The sequence below is a fragment of the Lepisosteus platostomus genome, chromosome 9, assembly GCF_059453375.1.
Source record: "Lepisosteus platostomus isolate fLepPlt1 chromosome 9, fLepPlt1.hap1, whole genome shotgun sequence".
Taxonomy (NCBI): domain Eukaryota; kingdom Metazoa; phylum Chordata; class Actinopteri; order Semionotiformes; family Lepisosteidae; genus Lepisosteus; species Lepisosteus platostomus.
In genome coordinates this window covers 61,149,944-61,176,097 of record NC_142619.1, presented here as the reverse complement: position 1 = coordinate 61,176,097, position 26,154 = coordinate 61,149,944, and the positions used below count along the sequence as shown (strand labels likewise).

Genomic DNA, 26,154 nt, shown 5'->3' with positions numbered 1-26,154 from the left:
TAATCGCCAGCTCTTAGGTCCTTTTTACTGTTGTTCAGAAAACTGTATTGTTTTGCACCAAGGTTTTGCAGGTGATGACAGGATTAGCAAGTTTTACAGGTGCACAGATGAAGTAAGAAGTGTGTTAGGAGTTTGGGTTTTCAGTGCCAGTGTCACCTTTGCAGCAGGAGTGATGCCTTGCATTTCAGCTTTGAGGGAGATGTGTACAGAGACATGTTGTAGGAATGTGTTCAATTCAAATAATATGTGACTTGTAGTTTTTAATCTTCCAGAATGCAGCCAATGCTATGAAGCTGGTCTGATGTTCAGTGACATTAATGCACCGAACAGCTAAATGTGTAAATTTTTAAACTTGTTTTTATTTTCAATTTCAGACAATACACCCCACATAGCCATCGCTGAGCCTGAGCTCCGTAACCATGGAAACAGCTCCACAGGTCCAACTCCAGACTGCTCCCCTCCCTCTCCAGACACTGCACTGAAAAACATAGAGAAAGTCATTCGCCCACAGGTGAGTCTGAATGCACAGACAAATCTCTGTCCAGGTAACTGTCCACAGGTGAGTCTCAATGCACAGACAGCTCTCTGTCCAGGTAACTGTCCACAGGTGAGTCTCAATGCACAGACAGCTCTCTGTCCAGGTAACTGTCCACAGGTGAGTCTGAATGCACAGACAACTCTCTGTCCAGGTAACTGTCCACAGGTGAGTCTCAATGCACAGACAGCTCTCTGTCCAGGTAACTGTCCACAGGTGAGTCTGAATGCACAGACAGCTCTCTCTGTCCAGGTAACTGTCCACAGGTGAGTCTGAATGCACAGACAGCTCTCTCTGTCCAGGTAACTGTCCACAGGTGAGTCTGCACACAGACAGCTCTCTCTGTCCAGGACTGTCAGAGCTCTGGGCTTCTTATATCCTGAAGTCAGAAAGGAAGTTTCAAGTGTGTAAATTTGGAAAACAGAATATGCATGTATTTTTCCCCTTCGAAGATACGGTAGTTTGGTGGAAATCAACTAGAATTGATATATTTTGTAGAATAAGCCAAGGTACAGCTGCTTTAATCAATAAATGTTTAGTGACTTGGTCTCCAAAAATGGAGCACTTAAAAGCTGGTCTTCATTGCTGACCTGAGATGTAAGCTTGTTCAATGTTGTTTGTGCAATTTATTGACATATTTTTTATCATTAGAAGCAGTTTCTTAATATTAAGTAATTAATGTCATCCAAGGACATACTGTAGCAGAAGCTGGATGCTCCTGCATTTTTACTTCTTTAATTAATAGAAATATTCACAAATGAAAGTGTCAAAAATGATTGTGTCACTGTGGTACAATTAAGAAAAAACTGAATGTCTGAGTGGATTTCACGGCTCAGCAAACACAGATATTAAACTTCAACAATGTCATTAGCTGGTAATTTTCTGTTTCACGGAGGTGCTTTAAAGAAACAAATGGGCCGCAATCCTGAAAGTTTAATTTGCTGTCCTTTAAGAGCACATTGTTGATAATTTTTTGGACCATGCAAGTGTAACTGTGTTCAGTTTGCACCACTGCAGATAGCCATAGAGCAGGATGTTCCCACTTCAGCTCGGCTCGCTGTTGTTTTCTCAAATAGGTGAAATAACTCAATTTAAATGCCAATTTAATTCCACAGCCCACACCTGAGCCGGGGAGTCTCTTGTGATAACAGAGCCCCCACTGGCCCCTGTATCTTTGAACCCAATCAACATGCAGTTCTGAAACACTGCGTCTTGCGAAGGTACTGCTCACCCTGGGTCTCTGGTGTCATCAGGCGCCAGCGTATACAGGCTCTCTGTGTTATTGTGAGCAAAATCTGATGTTTCCATTCTTTGCTTTCAAGGGCATAACACCTAGAGAGATGAACCTCTGGGACCACGGGGCCGGTAAACTAGTTAAAGGTTAAATAACATTCTGGCATAGAAGCAACTTTTAAAGAAAAACTATTTTTATCTATCCTCACTGGTGGTGGTGGAGGGGATCCCCATTACCTGTAAAGCACTTTGAGTGGAGTGTCCAGAAAAGCGCTATATACTGTACTGGAAGTGTAAGCAATTATTATTGTTATTTTGGAAGACACGTGCACTGTCAATCCAGTTCTTCTGCAGTCATAATGACTGGCTGACACTGAGCTTTGTGGTGGGATCAGACCTCCACATTTCACACCAGCAGCAGCAACTTTGCAAGGCTCCATTCATAAAGAGCTGCACAATCCCGGGGGCAGGAACACAGGCCAATAAATGCTTCAGAGCATGCCCTCCTGTAAAGGTGGGTCATGCATCTTATTGTAGACACAGCCTCTCAAAATGAGACTCCTGTCATCCTTATTAGAGCGTTCCAGGAACGCCGTACGGTATGTGGGGGATTTGTGGAATTATCGTGTGCATTGTATAGGAAATTGTGTAAAGGAATGTGGTGATTCAGTGAATACATCCTGAAGGCACGCAGGAGTTGACCTTGCAATATCTCTCAATCAAACATGGTTGGAATTCATGCCTTTACAACGTAGAATATGTTTTTTTTTTAAGTGAACAGAATGTCTCGCTCCTGGAATTCAATGTAAGTGATTAGTGTGCCTTTCATTCTTTTCTTACGCTGTCTTCTCTGGGCGCGTGCTGAGCCTTGCGGTGCAGGTCTATTCTGAGAGCAGGCAGATGCAGTTCTTGCAGTTCTTGACAGAAACATCGGGCGCTGGAGAGAGCAGTTCACTCTCTTCCTAGCCCCCTGCACCTGAGCGTGGGGGTGTCGTCTTCATGACCAGGCAGCGTCAGCATTCTTTTCAATCCTCTTTCAGAATGGGTTTCAGGGTGTGAACTGGTTTATCCTGATGTTATTAAAGACAAGTGAGGTCAAAGCTGACAGCCTGCCTAAGCAGTTTTCCCAGGTAATAATGGAATATAATAAGCAACTCACAAATCTAATCTCACAATTCTTTTAAATTCCTTCATAATCTCCCTCAACAAGTTATTCTAAGCCTAACAAAGCATTTAAAATTCAGTCACCTACCTCTAAGAGCTCCCTGGGCTCGTGTTAGCAGCTCTGGGCTTAGTTATGCTGTTGTTTTTATTTTTTTCTTCAGATTAAATGTCTGAGGGAGATTACAGTATATTGCTTTCCTTCCTCTGCTACCTTTCTTTAATTGGAAGTACAGTAAGAAAACCTCTTCTTCCTCCGTTTAAAGCATCCCTGTATTCCAGGGTATAACAGCTGTGGTGATGTTTATGATTTATTGGAGTTGGCCAGCAGTCAATGATGCTGTTATCTGTTTTAGTGATTTTAATTACACCAGCTTTTCTTATTGTCTGGTTGGTATGACTTTAATTGCTGTTTTTCCAGAGGGGCTGTTTAACCTAGTGCAGTACTTGCCAGTAACGCTGCTGGCCTGTTTCATTACACAGGTTATACTGTGCTGGTACAGTGGAAATCTACAAAGCATACCTAAACATAGAACATCCAGTTCTGTCAGGATGGTTTCTCAATGGAAATAAGCAAATTGCAAATCTGGGTCTGTGTGTAGGTTGTACAGGGGATAATGTTAATAATAATAATAATAATATGTTTTATATAATATAATGAGAACTTTTATTTAAAAAGTGTCTTTCTAAATCCCAGGAAGCTATACATACAGTAGTGATAGAAATAAAAGACAAAAAGTACAGGTTCATACAAATAGAATGTAGGGCAATCAGACATACTGTAGGCCCAGTAAAAGGCTGAGTTTTAAGTTTGGATTTAAAGGGAGTTTGGGCAGTGCAGTACAATTTGAGGAAGGGCAGTCCATAACAGTGGGGCAACGACAGGATTTAGTCCTGGTACAGTGAGCAAAGGACCAGTCTCAGTTGAGCGGAGCTTATGAAAGGGAGTGTAGGCATGGAGGAGTTCAGAGATGTAGTATGATGAAGCCAGATTTGTTCAAGCCTTAAAAGTCGGCAGCAGGATCTTCCAGTGTAGTGGTAAATGGGCTTGTAGATCAGCACAGCGGTGGCCTGTGTTTAGTACTTGTGTATTTTCTGCAGAATGTTTGCTCCGCCTTCCGCATCCCTCGCAACCCCCCTGGGCCCAGCGGTTGGGCTTGCGCTGGGCTCGGCTGTGCCCCCTCTTGCCTCTGCCCTCACACAGCAGCTCCAGGGGCTCTCCGCCTGCCTCCACACTCCCTCTCCTGCTCTGGCTTGTGACAGGCCTGGGGGTACAGTGAACAACACAGGCTTCGAAACAGGGGGTTCTTCACTTCTCATAAGATACTTTTGATTTTAAACAGGTTTGGGAAAGATTCTTCATTCTATAATGTTAGGTTTCTCTTCGAACCCCCTCCCCCGGTATTCTCTGGGAGGCTGGTGTCAATCTGCCCACAGTGAAGGTTCCTGCAAAGACACATTGCTGTCCAGTGAAGACACCAGGGACCCCAGGCTAACCCCCTGATGCTGTCATCACTAGTTTAAAATCTACTATCCTTCATTTATCGCAGCTGTTTCTCCAAAGGCAAGGGCTTATTTTTACTCTGTTATGGGCTGCGGTCATAGCTGTGGTCCAGGGGCAGCGAGATTTCAGGGACTGCTGAAGGTTCAGGCCTCGGGACTTAAGATGTAGCTGGTAATCTCACTCACAGCGCAACGTCTATGGCAGGGATATAAGGAATGTCATTACAGATGAAGATAAAATCCATATTTTAGCAGTACAAGAACTTGATGAGTGTAGATGATAAGAAAACTAATAATGATATGACTTCTCACTGAGAAACAACAGCTTTCTGTGTTTTCTATTATTTGATTATTGTTCTGAAGGATCTTAAAGTACTTCACACACAGGAGGGGGCTCACTTTGTCTTTTGAAGTCGTGCCCCACCTGGGAGACACACAGTGGCCATTCTGCACCAGGAGCCCCACCTGGGAGACACACAGAGACAATTCTGCACCAGCAGCCCCACCTGGGAGACACACAGAGACCATTCTGCACCAGCAGCCCCACCTGGGAGACACACAGTGGCCATTCTGCACCAGCAGCCCCACCTGGGAGACACACAGGGGCCATTCTGCACCAGCAGCCCCACCTGGGAGACACACAGGGGCCATTCTGCACCAGCAGCCCCACCTGGGAGACACACAGAGGCCATTCTGCACCAGCAGCCCCACCTGGGAGACACACAGCAGCCATTCTGCACCAGCACCAGAGAAGAGATTGTGAATGTCCTATACGTAGGTTGGCTTTCCTGCAGGTTTAAAATGGGGAAACCAGGGTTTGCTCTTCCTGGAAGTTAATGTTAGATGGGGGACGCACAGAAATGTCCTCCCATCATTTCAAGATAAGGTTTAATGTTTATAGAACAAGCTACACAGCCATGGGGTTAGTCAATACTTAGGAAATAACTAATGTAAAATGTTGTGTTGGATTCCAATTTAAAAATATTGGGTTGAATTGTGCTCATTGTACATTGGTTGGTACTACATTGTAGTCTTAATGAGAGATCAAAGAAGAGTAACTAGGATGATTCTTGTTCTGAGGGTTTTGTTGTATACAGCATAGAGAGGTCAAAGGAACTACTGTAAATCTCTTTGGTCCAGGAAAAAAGGAGATTGTCTTTATACGAGCTGAGGATGTCTGGACCAGTCTCCCCAGCGGGGTGGTTGAGGTACAAACTCTGGGCTCTTTGAAGGAGTGACATGTTGACATTTTCGATTCAGCTGGGCGCTGAGCTTCTGAACAAGGCTGAATGACTGAATGGCCTCCTCTCGTTAGCAGTCTTTCTTATATTCCTTTGGCTGTAAACTTTGATCTAGGGGAGTGGTGACTGTTTAACCTTGCGTTCACATATGGCGTGCATCTAAGGCACATCATATTCTCTTCCAAAGAAGAGGAGCCCAGGGTGTGTGCTTCCAGTACACTTCCGACTTGTCAGAACTAAAAGAAAAAAATAATGATGTCCCCCTGAGCCCTGGCCGTGCATCTGCCTCTGAAAGAATTGCCTTTCTCTTTCTGTGGTTTTACTATTATAGAGAGAGCTGCACACAGCACACCTTGTGTCTGGAAGTCAAAACCGTCAGTGTGAGGGCTCTGTATGGGGCGCTGTTGACAGCAGCAGCACTGTGAAAAGCCAGCAGAAGGGGGGCACACGCACCCAAAGCAAGAAACAGCTACAGCACATTCCCAGAAAGACCCCTGGAGAAATGGGCTGATTCTGGAAACCTCAGAGACAGCTGTGTTTCATCCAGTACCGGGCCTTACCCTGTAGGCTGTAGACTTCCCCTGCATCCAGGAAAGACACCTTTGCAGTAAAGACACTGAACTTTTATTTCATTAAGAAACACCGGTTATGGATTTTTCCAGACTTCTGTGTAGCACCAAATTCTTAATGATTTCCATTACCGTTAAACTTTGATGATGAGATATTATGTACTATATATATATTCCTCCTGAAGGGTTTTAAATATTGATGTTTTTAAGGCAGTCTCCTTTCCCCCCAGCTCTCAGCTTGCATTGAGTGACTCTGACTCACGTCTTCAGTGCAAGTGCACACAACCTGCCACCTCATCCTTTTTAATTCTGCCTGGTAACGTCTGCCATTGAAACATTCGAACAATTTCTGAAATAGCCGCTCAATCAATATTAACAAACAAAATTAACCCTTTGCTTCACTGTGCGGTCTGTCAATAGCACACAAGAAAGGAGAGGAGGCGATTCGCATCTTCTGGCTTGTTTAGTTTCTTGTAGGTAAATAATAATAATAATAATAGCTTACACTTATATAGCCTTTATCTGGACACTCCAATCAAAGTGCTTCACAGGTAATGGGGATCCCCTCCACCACCACCAGTGTGCAGCCCCACCTGGATGATGCGACGGCAGCCATAGTGCACCAGTCCACACCCCACACACCAGCTATCAGTGGGGAGGAGAGCAGAGTGATGAAGGCAATTCACAGAGGGGGATTGTTAGGAGTCCATGATTGATAAAGGCCGATGGGGAAATTTGGTCAGGATGCCGGGGTTACACCCCTACTCTTTTCGAGAAACACCCTGGGATTTTTAATGACCACAGAGAGTCAGGACCTCGGTTTTACGCCTCATCCGAAGGACGGCGCCTGTTTACAGTATAGTGTACCCGTCACTACATTGGGCATTAGGCATTAGGACCCACATGAGCCACAGGGTGAGCGCCCCCTGCTGGCCCCACTAACGCCTCTTTCAGCAGCAACCTTAGGTTTTCCCAGGAGGTCTCCCATCCAGGTTTTCCCAGGAGGTCTCCCATCCAGGTACTGACCAGGCTCACACCTGCTTAGCTTCAGTGGGTTGCCAGTTGTGAGTTGCAGGGTGATATGGCTGCTGGCATAATGATCTGAGGATCTCATCCAGGGTATCAGCTTCTGCAGCGCAGCTGGGTAGCTTGTTCCACACTCCCCCAGCCCTTTCTGTGAAGAGCCGCCTGTTCTCAGTGCGTTTTAATTGAGTCTTCTAGGCACTTCTTTAGGTGAAAGTTGTGGGAGTGTGGGATGAGCTACCCAGCTACCCAGCCATGTTGTCAAAGCAGACACCTTGGCTTCTGTCAAGACCTGTTAAGCCTTCTTCAGCACACTTGAAGAAGATATAATATTAATAATAATAATAATAATAATAATAATAATAATAATAATAATAATAATATACATTATTTTATAGAGCACCTTAAAGGTACTGAAGAAAAAAAGTACACAATGAGAGGAGACAGCTGGAATACAAAATCACAGTAAGGTTGAAGGTTTTGATTCCTGCTGTGAAAGCGCTCAGAGAAGGTGACTCTCTGATATCTTTAGGGATAGAATTCCAGAGGTCTGGGGTGCAACTGGACAAGGCCCTGTCACCCATAGAGTGAAGACGGGCTTGGGGGACAGATAGGAGAACAGAACGAAGGTTGTGAGGTGGGGAGTAGGATGATAGTAAGTCAGACAGGTACTGAGGTGCCAAGCCATGCAGAGCCTTATTAGGTACAGTAACATGAAGATTTTGAAGTCAACAAAGTGAAACATGATGCAAACCCAGTGCAAGGACTCCAGGATAGCAGTAATGTGGTGATTTGCACAAGACCTGGTCAGGAGTCTGGCTTCCAAATTTTGGACATGCTGTAGTTTGTATGGGGATGTAGTTTGGCAATATTTGTGAGGTGGAAGAATTGTGTTGTATGTGTGTGTCAAACGTCAAGCCTGGACTCAATATCATCCCCCATGTTCTTCAGTTTAGACTTTAACTCAAGTACAGTTCCATCCTCTGATGGGATTACTGCATTGGCTTTTGATGGGAGGTGCTGAGAAACATGATTTCACTCTTGTTGCTGTTTAAATGAAGGTCATTTTGAGTCATCCATGTTTTGATGTCAGAGATACAATTTGAACAGTGTCAGGTTTGGTATGGTACAGTATGTAGATTTGAGTATCATCAGTGTAGAAATGATCATTTAGGCCATGTGATCTTAATAGGGAACATGTCAATGCAGAATACCTCTCCTTGTTTCTTTCGGAGCCCTAGACTTCCCACCTGAGCCCTGAGCACAGTAAATGCATGACGTACAGTACAGTGTAAGACTGCTACAACCCTGGGCAAACTGTGACAATCCTCAAGTCAGCTTCCACAGGGGGAACCCACTGCATGAGTGTGGAGAAGACTGAGCTTCTCCAGGATAAAATCAGGATGTTTGCAGCATAGCTACAGTATGTTGGAATGCTTTAGTGCTTTCCAGTTTTTGTGGCCACCCAGGGTAGAGCTTTTCTTCTAATTAATGTGCAGCTTATTAAATCCCTCCTCATCCACAGTGAGTATCCCCATTCTGTGTCCACAGCCCAGCTGAGCTGGGGAGGCCCTTACTGTACTCTGAGAGGGCTGAGAAAGAGGGAGGGAGATGTGTTACAATCGCTGAAGAAGTATTTCAATTTAATTATACAGTATATCGTATTTAATTAATTCCCGATATGTATTTTTTCTCATCCCATGTGTTGCAAGAGAAGCTTTGCGTAATAAAAGTTTAATGCCTTATTAAATCTGCCATAAACAAAAAATAAATCAACATCAAATCCAATTATTCAGGTTTTACATAAGATGGGAAATCTTGTGCCCAGTTTTTTTTTTCATAACAAAACAAGAATAATTTTATAGTACGAGTAAAAAGTACAGCTTGTTCATGAAGACTGTGAAGAGATTCTCATGTAGGATTTTCATGCGATTCTTTTTCATGACTTTTTATTTGTGTTTGTGTTGTTATATTTGGACAACCTTCCTAATGTTGTATAAGCTCATTACTGGTTTTATGTATGACATGCTTAAATGCCAGAAGAGTATCAGTTGAAGTGCAGAGTGAAGCTGCAGTTGTCTTACCTGGGGAAAAGACCAGAATGGGCAGTAAGACTGTCCAAGCTGGATCCTGGACTGGAGTCAAGACCATTACGGACAAGCCTGTTCACACTCTGCCTAAATCCCAATGTTGCTTGCAAATTAGTAATCAGCTGCAAGATGCATCTCTGCAAGGCTAGCAGAGGGTGTGCGCGTTTCACTTCCGTTCCCTCATTTGGTGCACAACCGAGGAAGCTGAACGGGAGAATCTTCATCCCACTTCTCTGACACCAAGGCAAGTGGAGGAACTTCCTGGTTGAGGTTTTTCAGCTGCTGCATGCGTCCTTGCATCTCAGCCAGATGCAAGTTATCCTCTAGCAAGAGAAGTGGAGTATGTACCTGTATTTCAACAGCAATGAGCCTGAGCCAGTGACAGGCGGGATCCACAGTGTGGCCGCACTGCTGATGTCTACCTTGGATGAAAACAAGGTGACTGAGTTATTCACAGGCACTTTGTCAGCGTGCCTTTGTCTGTGAAAGGCTAATAACTCTGAAATTGTGTTGCACGCTTGAACTGCATCTGCAGTGTTTTAACCTCCTTCATAACAGCTCACTGCACCTCTCTTACATGAGAAGGACCATTATTCTCCGTAAATAAGAAATCAGCAGAAATCAATGTTCCAAGCCATTCTCTTCAATGCCGATAGGCTTGCCATTTAAATTCTCATTAATCTTTAAACTGCAATAAATCATTCCTCCCTGCTTTTCTATTTACAGCCAAGGGTGCTAAGCAACTTGTTTTTATTGAAAATCAATGACAACTGATTATCTTTGTTTTCCTTTACTATGTGAAGAGAGGAAGCATTTTTCTATTGTCTTGACTGATAAAGGAGAGGAGGAGCAGGGACACAGTGTCTGAGGTTTTCTTCCCCTCTACCAGAGGAAAGGTAGAAGTAACAAGAAAGAAACAGCGATGGCATTTTCAGGAAATAAATACAGGTGGATGTGTTTTTAAAGTCAGGAGTGCTGAAGCATTCAACAGAATCAATATTGCTGATCTGTTCTTCATGAGTAAATACAGTAGGAAATACATGGTAAATGCAAGTTTACCGTGCTAATTAAACCCTCTGGCTCCTTATGTCTTTTTAACAGGAAAGCAGAGCGGGCAGTTTTGGAACGCTAGGAGAAGAAACTTAAAAAATTAGATATCTCGGCCCTTGCTGCCATTAGAATTTCCCTAGTCTAATTGCCCTGTGCTTTTCCTAGCGGAGAATGTAGATCGTATAATGCTGATGTAAAGCTGGTGTAATTGTGGGTGACAGTCTTTAGACTCTTATTGCTCAGTAGCCCTGATCGCAGTGTGATGGTGGCCGTGCAGGTAGGAGAGGAGAGTACCGTGCTGCCGGGGATGAGAGGTGTGTGTGTGGAGCTGTGTCTGTAGGCAGGAACAGTCAGGATGTGGGTGGCCTTTGGGGGCACCTTCCTCAGAATCATGCCTTCAAGCTAAAGCCAAAGAGAAGGTAAAGCCATCCTGCGTTTGTCTGCGGCCTGTACCCGGTGGGGAACCTGGGGGTAGAGTGGCCGTATCTAAACCGTGAAGGCGGAGAAGTAAGCAACTGCCTCACTGTTTGAACTCAGAGGGAAGATTAGGAGGACCAGGCATTTATTCAAGACAAAGGGTAAAACGCAAACCAGGAAACAGGAAGCCCCATGTGTAAGGGCATTTAAAACTGAGAACTGAAGGCACTTCTTTACCCACAGGGCTGTGGGCTTAGGGAATGAGAATCCAAGCTCCTGCATGTTATTCAAGTCTTTAAAGTCTTTCACAAAATGGCTGGACGAGACCTTTCGATTAATTACCTGCAATCTACCAGAGGGGCCGATGGCCTACTCTAGGTTTTAGCCTTTCTTATGTTCTTAGGCACATAACCAGCAAAATGTTTCGCAAGGACACCAGGATGAACACCTCCACCTTTACCAACACTGCTCATAGTTTCAGTGAATCATCTCACCACGAAGGGTGCCTCCTACACCACAGTGCTCCTGGTCAGTAAACTAAGGCAGTAGTTAGGACATTCTGGTCTCAAGAGAAGAATGCTACTGTACCTACTGGCCCACCACCACCACTCAAGCAGCAGGGACTTCCTCCTCGAAAAGCAGACCGAAAGAGAGACAAACTCATTGCATGAGATGATTTTCATAAAATGTGCACATTTGCAAGGATGACAAATGAGGGATTTCAGTTTTAAAAGAACACATTCTGTAGCAGAATATTGCTGCTTCATTGAGAGTTTAATGGAAAAGTAATGAAAATATGAAAAGCTTCAGCCTTATTATAAAAAAACAACAGGCATTGCTGCTGATTTTTGATGACAGTCCATGTCATCAATCCATGTTATTCCATGTTCTGCTTTGGGTTGAGGAATTCTTTTCAGGATTTCAATCCCTCACATTTAGATAATGATGTGTAAAGCTGTTTGGCAACAGATTGCTCAGCTTGATCCCCTCCTGCCTGCAGTACATCCAGGGGAGGGACCCTGAAAGGTGAGATAAGATAGTGACTCTCTCCTGTCTCTTGTGGGCTTTGTTTAATTTCCATGACATCTGCCATTGTACAGGTCCTAGAAAGACTGCTGGTGGTATTGATCCTTTCGGTCGTGGGTATGCTTTAGTGTCTAAAACCACGATGGTTTTCCTCTGAGATGTAGAAAATCCATTCTGTTTATTTTTACGTGGCAGTTAATAACTACCGTCGTGTTTCATGTCCTTCCATGTCATGCACTAGAGAATTAAGTCTGAGCACCTTGATTAATTTGCATTGTAAATGTTTTTATTTTCGCCATCATTGTGCAGTTCAGCGGAGAAGCGCAGTCTGGGTTTGTTGTCACGGCCCCTCGCCGCGTGTATTATGCTCTGTGTTGTTCGTTGCCTAGGCAACGGTATTTGGAATTAGCAAAATGAAAGTCCACGCTAGGAAAACGGGAGCTTCGGAATAACTTCCAAAACATCCGCGTTGTTGTTCTTTGCTGTGGAGAATTTGGCAGCAGTTGAGGTCACAGAGAGAAATGTGCTTTTTATTAAAAGTATCACTGTTATTATCTGTCATTTTGTACGGCGGTTAACTTTCATCTACTGAACTGTCTCTTACCTTATCTGTTCACGGCCGAAAGCGCACTAGATTAACACAGGAATTGCAAGGGTTAGACAATCTTGGCAAGAGACCCGAGCTGGGATTCGAAATTGCAACGTCGATCTGCCAGTGACTTGAACAAACCTGTGACTTGAAAAAAGAAAGTTGAAGTTGCATGTATTGATTCTTTTATTTTTCTTCAGTGCTTTATTAACAAATGGTGTCGTTTAACAGAAGTTCAGGGGGAGGTCAAATTGTAATCTTGCACTACTGCTCTCCTACAGTACGTATCAATACTTGCAGGCTGCCCACAGCTCTTTACTGCCACACACGTCTGTTCCAGCTTCCCTTGCTGCACTCTTGCAGCTGCCTCCCTGACTCATTCCTTGTGTGAGCTGTGACACGGATGATCTTCGGCCAGTGCTGTCATTTCTTCAGCCAGGCGAGATAATGCCGAAGTACTGAGTACACCATCCCTTTACGTTCGTCTACTCGTTTTGTTTTTATTCGCATTTGACCAAACTACAATAAATTAGCAATCACAACAAGTTGCCAGTACGGATGGGTTGTGCCTTGATCAGGGTTCAGTCGGAGCCACTGCTGGAGCTGCTCCCTTATCCTGATTGCCGAGAAGGAAAAATCCTCTGGGAGAATCCAGTCCTGAGTTTGGAGTCTGTCAGCTGCAAATGACTAGTGGAACAACTGGCCAAATTCAGACAAGCCTCCATGAGGTTTTAACTGTAAAAAATACATATTATCTGACCTAAAAGCTATTTAGTCTTGATTCAGTCTTCCCTGTACGCACAGTGTCCGTCAGCTGAGGGCTTAAACTGCGGCCCTGAGTTGGTCATTAATGATTCCAGGGCACTGTTCATAAGAGCAGGGGGGTTATCACCGGTGTCCTGGCCAGATTCCGTCCTGGGCTAATGCAGTCTGGCCGGTTATCTTGATTTTTAACTCCCTGTTCCTGTTCCGGATCCCGTTCTGGATTTTAAATTCATCTGCCTCTGATGGTTCTCCTGGTACCTGGACCCTGGACTGTGCCCCGGATTTCCCCCCCAGGGCTGTTTGGACTTGTTTGCCTGCACCACGCCCCCCCGAGCACCGGATCACAGTCGTCACGCCCCCCTGTCTGTCAACCTGTCCTGATCCCCTACGTCTTTTCCCTGTTGTCCTTCTCCACTTACTTCCGGATTATACCGTCTGCATGGGGTCCTGAACTATGCTTCACGGGAGCCCGGACTGGCTCCCGTTACAGTAGAAGAGCGCCTCCTGTTCTCATATTGCGGTCTTCTCCTCTTACTGGGATTGCACAGGTTTCTCCTCCTGATTCTGATGCAGAGGGGCCGCGGCGTGTCACCCAGGCTGCTTCTAAATGTGAAACACTTCGGGGTCTTCCGGGATGCAAAGTGATGCGTAAAATGCAAGCCGTTGTTATTTCTGCTACTACTCTAATGATTACAATTCCGGCAGGAAGCACAAAGCTGAGCACAACCAGATAACACCGCTGCTGTAAATAACAAACTCTTAAACAGCAGTAGTAGCCATTAGTAAATCAGTAGCTGCATTGGCACCAAAGCTGCAACTTTAAAAGTTCGCTTTCAGCGGCTTGATTCTTTCATGTAATCAAAGCACTTCACAGCTTTCAAGAACGGAAGACTCATACTGTATGTTCATATTAGAAGAACACTTCATTTCCCTAGAATTTTCAAATCATTCTTCATTATGTAATTAAGCTTTTCATGTCATCGCAGGCAGAACATTAAGATAAATGCAAATAATAGCTAGAAAGGCTGGTAGCTTTGATTATAAACACTTTTTAGTTATTGCCATTGATTGCCTGCGGAAAAAAAAGTCACCGTTAGTTCCCAGAGCTGATGGATATTTATCACTTCAAGCTACATGCAAAGTCTACATGCATTGTTCAGCCTGAGCACATCTGTAGACATTGATAAATGTTTTTCCTTCTTTGTGTTCCTGCCTTGTGATGCAATGCAGTTCCAGTAAAACACACCAACAAAGAACTCCAGAACTATGGGAATAATTAATATCCATAAAATTAGCACATATTTTACACATTGAATAATTTGCTAACCTAATGAGCCTGCCAATTAACATACTCAAATTGTGATCTCATAAAGCTTCTATCCTAATGCTGAATAAACTGGTGTAAACTTGCGATTTACTTTAATTCCCAAAGGGCAGGAATGCAGGTGGTATTAGGCATAGCAAATCATTAGTGCATTATCACAGACTGTAGACAAAAACAAAAAAGGACAAATTTAACTGTGTAAATGAATGACTTGTCACATATCACAGCGTTTGGTAACAATGCAGTAACAGAAACAAATCGTTGCTTTTTAATGAATAATTACTGTTACAAGACTAGCGGGGTTTTAAAAAAAAATGCAACTTTATTGTTTATGTTTCAGAATAGTGTGAAATAGTAATCCTGTCTAACACATTACTGCAGTATACCACAGTAGAAGGTGAAGGAAATCACTGAAGAATGATGTAAAGTCTTTAAGTGTATTGTGCACCGTGACACAGAGATGGAGATAAAATGTATGAATACTGTATATCATGGCATTTACTGCAATGAAGAGCTATACGTGTTAACTGTGATGAACTTTAAGAACGGTCATGCATAGCCTATAGTACTGTTCTGTGCATAATGTACACATTCATACTTCTTGCGAACTGAGACTAAATGTCAAAATGGGATTCAGTGAAGTGTTTTGTTATAAGAGGTTTGACCATTTGTGTTAAAATAGCTTTGACCATTTGAGCATTTGTGCTCACCCAAGGTATTTTTAAACTCTCCTATTTGCAGCTGTAAATTCCCTCCTGCAGAGTTTTGCAGATGTTACACGTGTAAAAAAAGTTCGCGTAAGAGAAGCATGCACTACTTTCTACAAGACATAAATAGAAGGATTGCAAGGCTTTTTTCTTAGAAGATTAATCCACATCGGGGGCCAGGGTGGCTCGATAGGGTCAGAGATCTCGATTTTCTGTAAGATTATTTTACAGGCGTGTGCATTTGGGGTATAAAAACATATCATTCGCCGCTCTGTACACACCAGGACTGATGTTTTCATATTTAATGAGCACTTAAAGTGTTGAAATACCACAAGCTACAAGCCATCACAAATGTTTCTGATCAAAGACTGCTCATCGACAAGCAAACCGCTCTGTTTCTTAAGGGGAGTTAGAAGGGTTGAAAACAGTGAAAGATAACGAAATGTTGTTTAGTAAGTCTGTAACCCGGGGAAACGAATGCTGGATTGCTGCCGGTGCATGTCTCTGATGAAGATCTCAGAGCAGAAACCCTCACAGCATGTCCTCAGTATCAAACAGCCACCTCTTCTTCTAGGCTAAATGGAAAAATAAACCCCATCTATTTTCACATTTCTGTCTTGCTCTGACAGCTTAATACTTTAAATTCATTTCCCCAGCATTAAGACTGCTTTATATGTTTTTGTACACATGAAGGATTTAATACAAATGAGAAGAGGCTGTTCGGCCCTTTTGGACTAATTAATAATTTACTCGAAGTACTTTAACTCGCCATGACAGGTTCCCACGATTGCCTGTTTAAGGAATTTACAGCACTGGTTTACTAATCTGTTGAATCCACAGTACCACGTCTAAACTTTCTGCGTTCTAATTTTATCCACTGCCCGGATTTCTGGAGACTGGTGCTCTATTAATCAAGGCTGATGGACTCCCGGTCTGCAGCAGTAGTGTTTGGCGAGATGAGTCACGGTGTAGTCATCTGAGTTCCCTGCCCTTGTCGGGAGAAAACCGCCTGCTCACCTGCGCACTAATGCACCCAAAGCTCTCCCAGACACACTGCTCGGCCTGCTCTCCCTGGCGTTCGGCAGTGAGGCCGTTCCTCAGTACGTGCTCCTGGGCTTCGATCAGATCAGTGTGGGCGCATGAACCGCCGTCACCTCCTGGCCTTGAGCTGCAGGAGGACTGCTGGCAGGACGGCAGGATCTGACGGGGCGGAATCGCCCGACGGTGATGTAGGTGACCGGGCCTGTTGGCGGAAGGATGGTCCGTGTGTCTCCTGCCACCTGCCCCAACGGCGGACAGCAGACAGTAGCGGGCAGTCCCCGTCTTCGGGAGTGTGTGGGCTCAGAGGTCACCGCTGCCCTGTGAAAAACTCTGTTCCTTTCTTCACGCCTCCTCCCGCAGGTTGGAGGTTCTGTCGTTGTCTCCCCCGGTTTGTGTCGCCCCTTCCCTCCATGCAGCCATGTGAGTTCATTCTCTGTCTTAAAGTGAACAAAATGTTTTTCACTCATTCTAAAACTTTCCAAATGAGTGTGTAATTGGACTATCTTTTTTTGCTCACTCTACGGTGACCTGAAAGCTCATTCTACAGTGTCGGTGAGCATCCCTTTGTGTACAGTATAGGAAACAATGTAGGATTTGCTGGTGCAATTCAGATTATAGTCTATTACATATAAAAGTATTTCATCTCGGAGAATTGTCTGTATTTTCTTTTTTAATCATGTCCTGGCCTTTAACTATTCTGTTTTTGTGTTTTGATTTTACGCCAGCTATAAAGTAAATTACTCATCTTATCAAGACTTTCATTGCTACAGCAATTTGAAAGGATTTTTTAAAGTGAAGTGTGCAGTGGGTATTATTTTATCTTAATACATAAGTACTGAGCAATATCCTTAATGCCCATTGTAGTGGAGAGGATATTTTAAAGTATTATTAAGTCTATTGTTAACCACAAAAAGAGATTACACGGGGACTGTGTAAATATAAACCTAGAATTCTCCTGTGAATCAGAGGACACAAATATAAAATAAGGGGGGAAATTGAGAATAGTAGTCAGCAGTTGAAGTCAAAATCTTGTCTTTTTTCAAAATTAGCTGGAGGTGATTAGTGAATAGCTGGATGGTCCCTTATACTTAACAAAGTTCATCTAACATTATACGTCTTTAATTTTCGTTCGGGATTTTGCATATAAATGAATCAGATAATCAAAGAAAGAAGAAGTTATGAACCTGATGTCCTTTACATTATGCACACGAGTTTAAAACACTGGGGGCTGCTGAAATGCATGCAGTTCTTGAACATTAAAGAGCTGTGTGCATACATCATGGCAACACTGAAAGATGAGCTCTAGGCCCTTGCCATCAGATATTCATTTTCTTGATCATTTCGGTTTTTCAGTAAGCTACAGGCAAAGTAAACGCCTCAGTTACTGCCCTCATTGCGCAGAATGAATACCTTTTGGGCGTGTTTGTCACTGTCCCATGCAGACTTTTCAAAATTAATTTTAAAATGTGAAAGAAACCCTGCTTTTTTTGCAGAAACAGCTGGATGAGATCCTCATCCAGGACCAGTCACTTGTCTAACAGCAACGAAACTAACTGAACATGCTGCGAGACCTTTTCTCATCTGCAAGCATTCCTATGTTCTTTTGTTCTGAAAAATGACTTTGAGATGTTCTTACAGTGCATTGCATTGTTCTTCACAATGGGCAGTGATACTGTATATACAGTACAGTGGAAGATAAGTACAGTAACGATAGTTGCTAGCATTTATGATCATAAATTAACAGTGTAGTTCATGGTGCACAACTCCAGACTTGGAGGGCTATGTTCTCTGTACTGTATGTCTTCATTAATAATATATCTAATTGTTGGCTTAACTAGACCCTTTCAACTAGTCCAGCTAGACTGCAGCTCTCTGGGCAGGAGATATAAATCCCTGGCATGACTGTTCACCATACAGTATGTGCATTAGCCTGCAGGCTGTATGTAGGGCTGAGAAAGGGTTTTGCCATCTCGCTGGCACAGAGGCTTGTGTCCAGGGATGAGGATGGCAGTAGCAGTGGCCTCTGGAGAGCGACTCCATAATGTTTGCATGACGTGGAAAGCAGGTCCCCAGTGGCTCAGGCTCAGGGAAGTTCCGGTCACTCGTGTCGAATGGTGTCAGCGCTCCTACTCGGTTGAGTTTCTTTCATCTCAGATTTTTATGCAGGACGTTGGCAGTTTCTCAGAGTAAAAAGCATTTCCTCCAACATGAACGTGACCCACTCCAACATGGCTTTTATAATTTTTTCTTCCTGGACCAATTAACGGTATAGCCTGAGTGGTGATACAATCCGAAAATCACCTGAGCTTGTTCCGCACTCACAGGCTGTCGCTTTCTCTGTACCTGGCTGGACTCCAGCTGAGCTGCCCTCAAGGAGGTTAAACCATCATGCTGCATCTACTAACAGGTGTGAAACTCCAAGTGGTTGGGGCGCTGAATCATGCAATCTTTTGTAAAAGAAAACAAAAGCAACCTCAACCAGTACTTTTATTTACAGCGTGGGGAAAATCAAGCAGACCACCAGAAACAAAGACCTAAACTCCACTTTTAACTTCTGACTGACTCCCTTGAAGTCCCTCATGATCAGTTACTGGATAGCTAATAAGCTGCTTACCAGCTGTACAATAAAGTCTTTCCCTGAGACTGAGGTTTCTCTCAATCCTCTTCCAAACATTAGTCTCCCTCCAAGGCTCTCATGTCCTGACTCGTCTCTCTGCTGAATCTGCACACAGCACCTCGGCCCTCTGTTCCCGGATGTCACAGGGCACGATTGGAAGACTCTGCTTCCTGGTTATTGAAGGGCAACCGCAGCGCTATCTTTATGTTTCAGGGTTAGAAAGAATCAGCGTTGATGAGTGCCTTTCCAACCACAACAAAAGTCAAATGTACACAGTTACACTGTTAAATCTTCCAATTGACATCACAAAATAGACACCATTTCCAGGTACAGTATGCAAGGCGCAATGCCCTATGATTTAGAAAGAGGCAACAAAACTTCTGGTCACAGAAGCAGGCTTGTGAACACATCTCTTTTAATCCAATAGAAATAATAATAATAATAATAATAATAATAATAATAATAATAATAATAACATCAATAATTGCTTACACTTATATAGCGCTTTTCTGGACACTCCACTCAAAGTGCTTTACAGGTAATGGGGATCCCCTCCACCACCACCAGTGTGCAGCATCCACCTGGATGATGCGACAGTCCTCTCACACACACCAGCTCTCAGTGAGGAGGAGAGCAGAGTGATGAAGCCAGTTTAGAGATGGGGATTATTATGAGGCCGTGATTGGTAAGGGCCAATGGGAAATTTGGCCAGGATGCCGGGGTTACAAATCTTGCGATTTACTGACAAATACTAATTGCAAATTAACTCTGCATGCAGATCACATTGGAAACTTTATGCAGAGAAATATCTGCTGCACAACCTATACTTCGCTTGTACTGTACATCACATTGCATTAGTCATTACAGAGACTATTGAGCAGGAAGGGCCACTTCACATTGCAATTTGGGAATTTGAATGCGAGTTTGTGACAACAGGACAACAGTACTTTCACCAATTTCAGGATTTTGTTTATTTTGAAATTTGTACAATTCTACAAATGACGTGAATGAATTTATTTTGTTACCAGGATTTAATGACTGGCCTGAGAAATCTTCACTGGGGTTCTCCTTTAAACTATCACCTGACGAATCATATTCGCAGAACTGGTCAGGTGGCTGGGAGCAGCAGCTCTCTCAGTACAGCATGCTGGGTAATGTGGTTCAGACAAGGATCTCCTCCCTGCGTGTGTCTGCTGCCCTCTTACAAGGACACAAGTTGTGAAAATGTGCATTTCACTACTGTAGGCTGCAAAGGAACAAGTAAAGGTTTATTCCACGCTGTAAAGAGAAGAAAAGACACACAACGTTTCGGCTCAGGAGCCTTCTTCGGTTGTAGAATTTCAGTATGGAATAAACCTTTACTTGTTCCTTTGCACTACTGTATATCACAAAATGTGCAAGGATTTATTACAACTATTATTCCATCCATCTCAGGCCGCTGTCAGTTTCATTCAGCAGTAGCAGTATAGTGTGGGGGGTGAGGGTGGGGCGGCTGACTGCAGCTGTCATTTAAATCTCAGCTTGCTGCTTCATTTTGTTTAGATGCCTCACCTGCTGTTTTGCCCCTCTGTTTTGTTTTTCTTTGGGAAGTTGGTAACAACAAGCTTTGCAACACTGCTTTGCCGAAAATCTGCCAGACAGAAATCAGTGTTAATGGTAAGAAACAACGCAACAGAAATCAGTGTTAATAATCAGAAGTCATGCAACAGAAATCATTGTTAATAATCCTAATAATTAATGAAGTGATTCTAAAGGCTCAGAATGTTGAATATTCAGTTCACCCTCTGTCCCATGACTTTTCAGAACACTATGCTACCTGCACCAGGACAGTAAATGTTGCCCCCTGTGTCTCAGAGATTACACTACAATAACATCATCACTTAATATCAAGGAACCCGAAATACATTTGAGACGCGGCTTTCCCAAATTGTGTTTTAGTGGCATCTACGGTGCACTATCCCTGCCACATTCATTGCTTGTCTCTTTTTAACTAGAAACTGGTGTTTAAATTGAATTCCCAGACTGCCAGACATTTCAGAGGAAGTTGCCTTTACTGTTCTGTGAGCCAGTCCGATTCTTGCAACCCAAGCTAAAACTTGTTTACAGTGTTTATTAAATGTCCATGGTGGGTTGCCTAAATATGTGGGGATTTCGTTTTGATTGCAGGTACAGTGACTGTGGAGCTCTGGGTGAACTGAGTGAGGATTTTAGTACACTGTGCTGATCAATGTGTTCTTGTTCAGCTCATTAGTGAGGAAAAGACTAAACAGTTCCGGCAACAGAATTACTTGACACACAGTAATCTAGAGTGTTTTGTGCAATTTATTAAAGCATCTATTATGGTTTCCCGTTGAATTTTTTCACATTGCTGCTGTTGCATTTGCTCGATGTCAAGATGTGTTGCAGTTTTCAATGTATTTGCCTGATGCTTTTTTCGGAAATCGGTTTATATTTGCAAGCTTACTGTATATACAGCTGGGTTTGATACAGAAGCAATGCAAGAGCTACCTTAAAAGACACAGCAGCAGTGTTTCACCCAGGATTTGAGCCCACAACCTTCTAGTTATTAGTTCAAAGCCCTAAGCACTGTCTGCGACACTCAGCTGCAGTATATAATCGTTTTCCATTGACAGGTTACAAAATCAGACATCAGGGCTTTTATAAGAATTGCTTCTAGGCAAGAAAAAGTGTTTTTAACTAGAGTGCAGCTGAATTTCAATTAGAGTTTTATATTCACTGATTACACCCACTGTTCGATACCCTGATCTTTAATCATTTTCCTTGCCCCATCTCTTCAAATGAAATAGCCCTAGCAGTTAGTTATTGATTCCAGGTGCATGCTTACCAGTTTCACCGATTCTGGAGGCACCGAGACAGAAACACAACACGCCTGACTTCATCCCCTCCTGACCTCAAGCACTCTTATTGAGGCAGCTTGCTGTTGCTGCTCGGCTCAGCCTTTCTTCGGGGGTTGTGTTTCGCGTGCTTGCGGGGCCTGAGCAAAGCCGCAGAGGGAGATTGCCTTGTTTGCACACGGTCGAAGTCACTGTACAATCCTGTAACACCAGTGCGGGACGTTTACCACTGCAGTATCCACCCCATCAGGCCTGTTACCTCAAGTTAGGAAAGTATCACACAACCGTCATGCTATAGACAGGTGCATCATTACCTACCGCTGTAGAATCAGAGGTGATAACCCTTGATCTATCTATTGAGCATTTCGAATGCCTTGCATGGATTCATTGGTTGAAGCTGTGGAAAGCTAAGTAGTTACCTCTTTACTGTGTCAGGAACTGCGGCATGTCTGACTGTGTATACGGTGTATGGTATGGTGTGTGGTGTGTGGTCCCTGTTGCATTCTTACACAACAGTGAAGACACTGTGACTTGAGTAGGGATTGATGGAACATTGCCCTTTTCTCTATCCACATCAATTACTGATTTTTGTTCTGTGACTCCCCACAGGTATGTGCAGTACTTTGCACCCTTCAGAATATTTGCTACAGTTGCTAACTTCTGCTCTGCCCGCAAGGTGCTTAACGGTTTGAGGGTGACTGGGTGACACCTTTTTGTGCGTGCTGCCTAGAATCACTTATGCAAATGAGTATGTTCATACTGTATATATTCATATACTGTATAATTATTTAGGTTCAAGCTCTGAAAGTCTCATAACAATCTGCCCTATATTTAACACTGAGCATATGCTGTGCCTTTCAAAGTGCCAACAAGATTCATGGTTTTTCTTCTTCAGCAAAGCTTAGCAACACAAATGTGACCAGATCTGTGTCTTAAGCTTTGTGCTGTGTGATTAAATACAAAAGGAGCCAGGTTACGATGCACCAGTGTTAATCATTTTTCAATTAGTACATGATTGATAATGCTGTGCCCTTGCCATTTGCTGTGATCAATAAGAATAAAAAATTTAACGGATGAACTGTCCTGGCAGCAAAGGGAATCACATTAACAAAATGCAGGGAACAGATTGTTATGTAATATGTAATATCTGAGACTGCAGTATTTGTTTCTGATGCATTTTCTTGTTTTTGGATTTCCCCTGTAACTGTGAAGAAAAGAAGAAAATGATAGACTTGTCTTGCCCACAAGAGTCAGGGACTGAAGTCCTGTGCTAAGAGCACTAGAACAGTGTGGCTCACATGCTGCTGTTTATTTCACTAATAAAGGCTGTCAATTTTCATTACGCAACCTGATCAGCCTGACTGAATGCACAGAGCTCTGAGAGTTTGGTTCTTCCTGCTGTGATTCACTTAGCGTGCCATCATTGTGTGGTTTTAATTTTCCAGACCTTTTCAGCTTCAACTTGCTGGATTCAGTACAATAAGAAACAAAGCCGTTCTGACAAATTATGGTAATGAGTTCATGAAAAGACTGTTTTTGCATCAAAATCATTTCCACCAAACATACGCTCTCACAGATTAATTAGTATGACACCTGTTCTTAACTGATGCAACAGGAAGTGGATTTCAGAAAGAGAAACAGTTATATAATCCATCCTGTCGTTATGCAACAGTTTGATTCTGTTTATACTGCTTGGTTTCTTTTATAAACATGGGGGGGTGTTTAAGAATGATACATCCTGCTAATGGAACAAATCTTCTTGACAATTTGTGTGTTGCAGGCATTTTTATTATCCAGAATCTCCTCTTTTATCATGACAGATAAACACACATCTCCTGGCAGGGCGTTGTAAACGCACTATAATGTATGCGTCTTTGGGGGAGGATTCTGACTCTCTTACCACCTTTCTCCCTCATTGATACAGAAAAGATGGGGCACAAACACTTCTTCTGTGCTGCATTCTGCCTCTTTGGATTCCTTCCAACAGCACTGAGGGAGAATAATGCCCTTCAGAAGTGAGCACTCTGTACACACCTGACTGACTAAACACGTTGCTGGTGCCATCAGTAAACCCGCTCCCAGCTGACTCATTTCTTTAAAACTCCGTTATAAAACACAAGTAAGAAATCCAGATCGAGTCAAACCCTCTGGCCCAGCCCTTTAACCAGAAGCGATGGTTACCACCACGACTGAACAGGTGCAGTTCCGGAGCTGGTGTTTGGGGATGCAGCGTGCCGGTGCCTCATCGCTGTCCTCTTTTCTGTCCCCGGCAGCCCAAGCAGCGCACGTCCCTCGTGTCCTCCCTGGAGGTGCAGCGGCCCAACCACAACTACGACTACTCGGAGGTCAGCTCCTCGCTAGGATACGCCAGCTTCAGCACCAGCCCCCCCATCAGCCCTGCCAACTACTCCATTGGCTCCGTCGAGGACTGCGACCTGACAGGTAGGACCTCCGCGAGGCGAAATGACTGAGCAGACAGGATGTAAGCTGCTTGTGCTTTTGAACTGAATGAAATTGAAATCTTCCCAAGCAGCTGATTTTAAGCATTTGTGGACCAGGGCTACTTTCCAGTCCAGTCGCTTTGCATGACTTGAACGCAAGCAGCCCCTTGATTGCGATATTGATCCTGCTCCTTATTAATTAAATAATCATGGAGCTGGTGGCAGGGGATTGTTTTTTTGTTCTAGCTGAGTACTCAACTAAACGGATTGTATTGATTAGTATTTGAACTTTTATGTCACCAAATAATAGGATTAACTCGAACGGTTTAACTGCTCTCAGTTTCTGCTGTACGTTTCATTTAGGCAGCCTTTTATCTGTCGCGTTTCATAAGTCTACTTAAAACTTGCAAAGGTTCCAAACGGGCAACACGTTCGCCCAATTGAGGATTGGGTTAAGTTAGGAGCTCGGCTGGAACGAAAACCAGCTGGTGTGGGGGTCCCCAGGAACCGGTTTGGGAACCCCGATTCAACAGCCGCTGCTGGCTCACAGGCAGGTACAGCAGGCAGTGGAAGAGTTGAGCGGGGCTGATTGCATCGCAGTTCAGAAATTGTGTTTGTCTGAAAACAATCACCTCAGTCAGAAAGGCTCCTGAACTGGCCTTCTGTGAACACGGTTTGAAAGCATTTGCGCACGTTTACTTGTAAGTCCTTTTCTCCTCTGCACACCGTTATGCAGACATTAAATAGACTTGTTAAACAGACGGGCCCAGAGCTGCGGTCTCATCTGCTGCTAATTGGAGTGGTTTGCAAGCTGTGCTGAAGCCCTGGCTGAGTCACCACACACTGGTCATGGTCACGAGCCACCAAGGGCCATGGGGCTCCCATGTGCTGCTGTGTTGCACAATCATGGCACGACCCTCCCCGGTTGTCTTGACTGGCGTCTGCGCCGACTTCGATATAGCGTCCAAGGAAATAGGACAGCCCCCGTTCCCAGAGCAGAGTCCAGGGCCACCTGTTACTGCCATCACTCTTGGCAATAGGCTGCGCACGAGCTTTAGGGTTACAAATGAAGAAAGCATCCTTGTTTGTCTTTACATTTTGGCAGATATTTGAAAACAGTGTGAAAATCAAAGAAAAGAAGAAAATGACCTCTATTCCATCCCTCCTAGAAGACACTTAATAAAACACTGATGTTAAGTTACCATCCCTCTTACTGCACATTAGATTATTAGACCGCTGTAACAGTTGAGCAGTTTTCTCAGTAAGTACTTAATGCTCATTATCCAGACAGAAGTCTGTAAAATCTCAGCACAAAGACAGATACGTTGCTCTTGAAATAGGCAATTTGAGTTCAAAGGATTTTTTATGGAGGTTTGTTGTAAGGGCAAATAAAATACCAGCGAGTTTAAGAAGCTGGTTGACAGACACATGGCCTGAAACTTCGCAGGGTGCTGATGACACACTGATTGCAACACAGAGGAGGCTGGAATCAGTGGACCATTATTGTGAACACCTACAAGGTGCTCGCCTGTGTGCTTGTCACTAGTTTTCAGTGTTGTTTGCATTAATAACTGAAAGAGTGTTATTAAATCAAATTTGATTTATTCCAGAAAGGCAAATTCTCCAAATTTCAGATACACATCTTATGCAGTATGTACAGTAAATGTCTGATAACTTTTCAGACACCAGTCTGTTCAGGAAACTGCAATTCCCCAAGGTGTCTGGAAACAGATGTTATCTGGGGGAAAGAAGAAGAGTTTTAGTTTGTCACAGTAGGACAGATCATGCATAGTGCATTTTGCTGCGAGGGAATGTTGGTTTGCTTTCATGAGAGTTTGCGAAGTCTGAGTAAATTTAAACTATTCCTGATTTAGAACTTGAAGCAGAGCGGTAGGACTGTATTATACACTGACAACGTGAAATCCGTTTAATCTGTAAGATATTGTGGCAGCTCATCCTTTGCCGAT

The 26,154-nt window shown here is 43.6% G+C and overlaps 1 protein-coding gene across 1 annotated transcript in view; it reads left to right on the top strand.

Moving 5' to 3' along the window:
* The window catches only part of anks1b (ankyrin repeat and sterile alpha motif domain containing 1B), a 334,903-nt gene that overhangs the window by 208,014 nt on the left and 100,735 nt on the right, over positions 1-26,154 (top strand). Inside the window, exons 11-12 of the mRNA XM_088646015.1 lie at positions 375-511; positions 24,020-24,188. Of these exons, the coding sequence (XP_088502141.1) occupies positions 375-511; positions 24,020-24,188 (306 nt within the window). The remainder of the gene's footprint in view (positions 1-374; positions 512-24,019; positions 24,189-26,154) is intronic.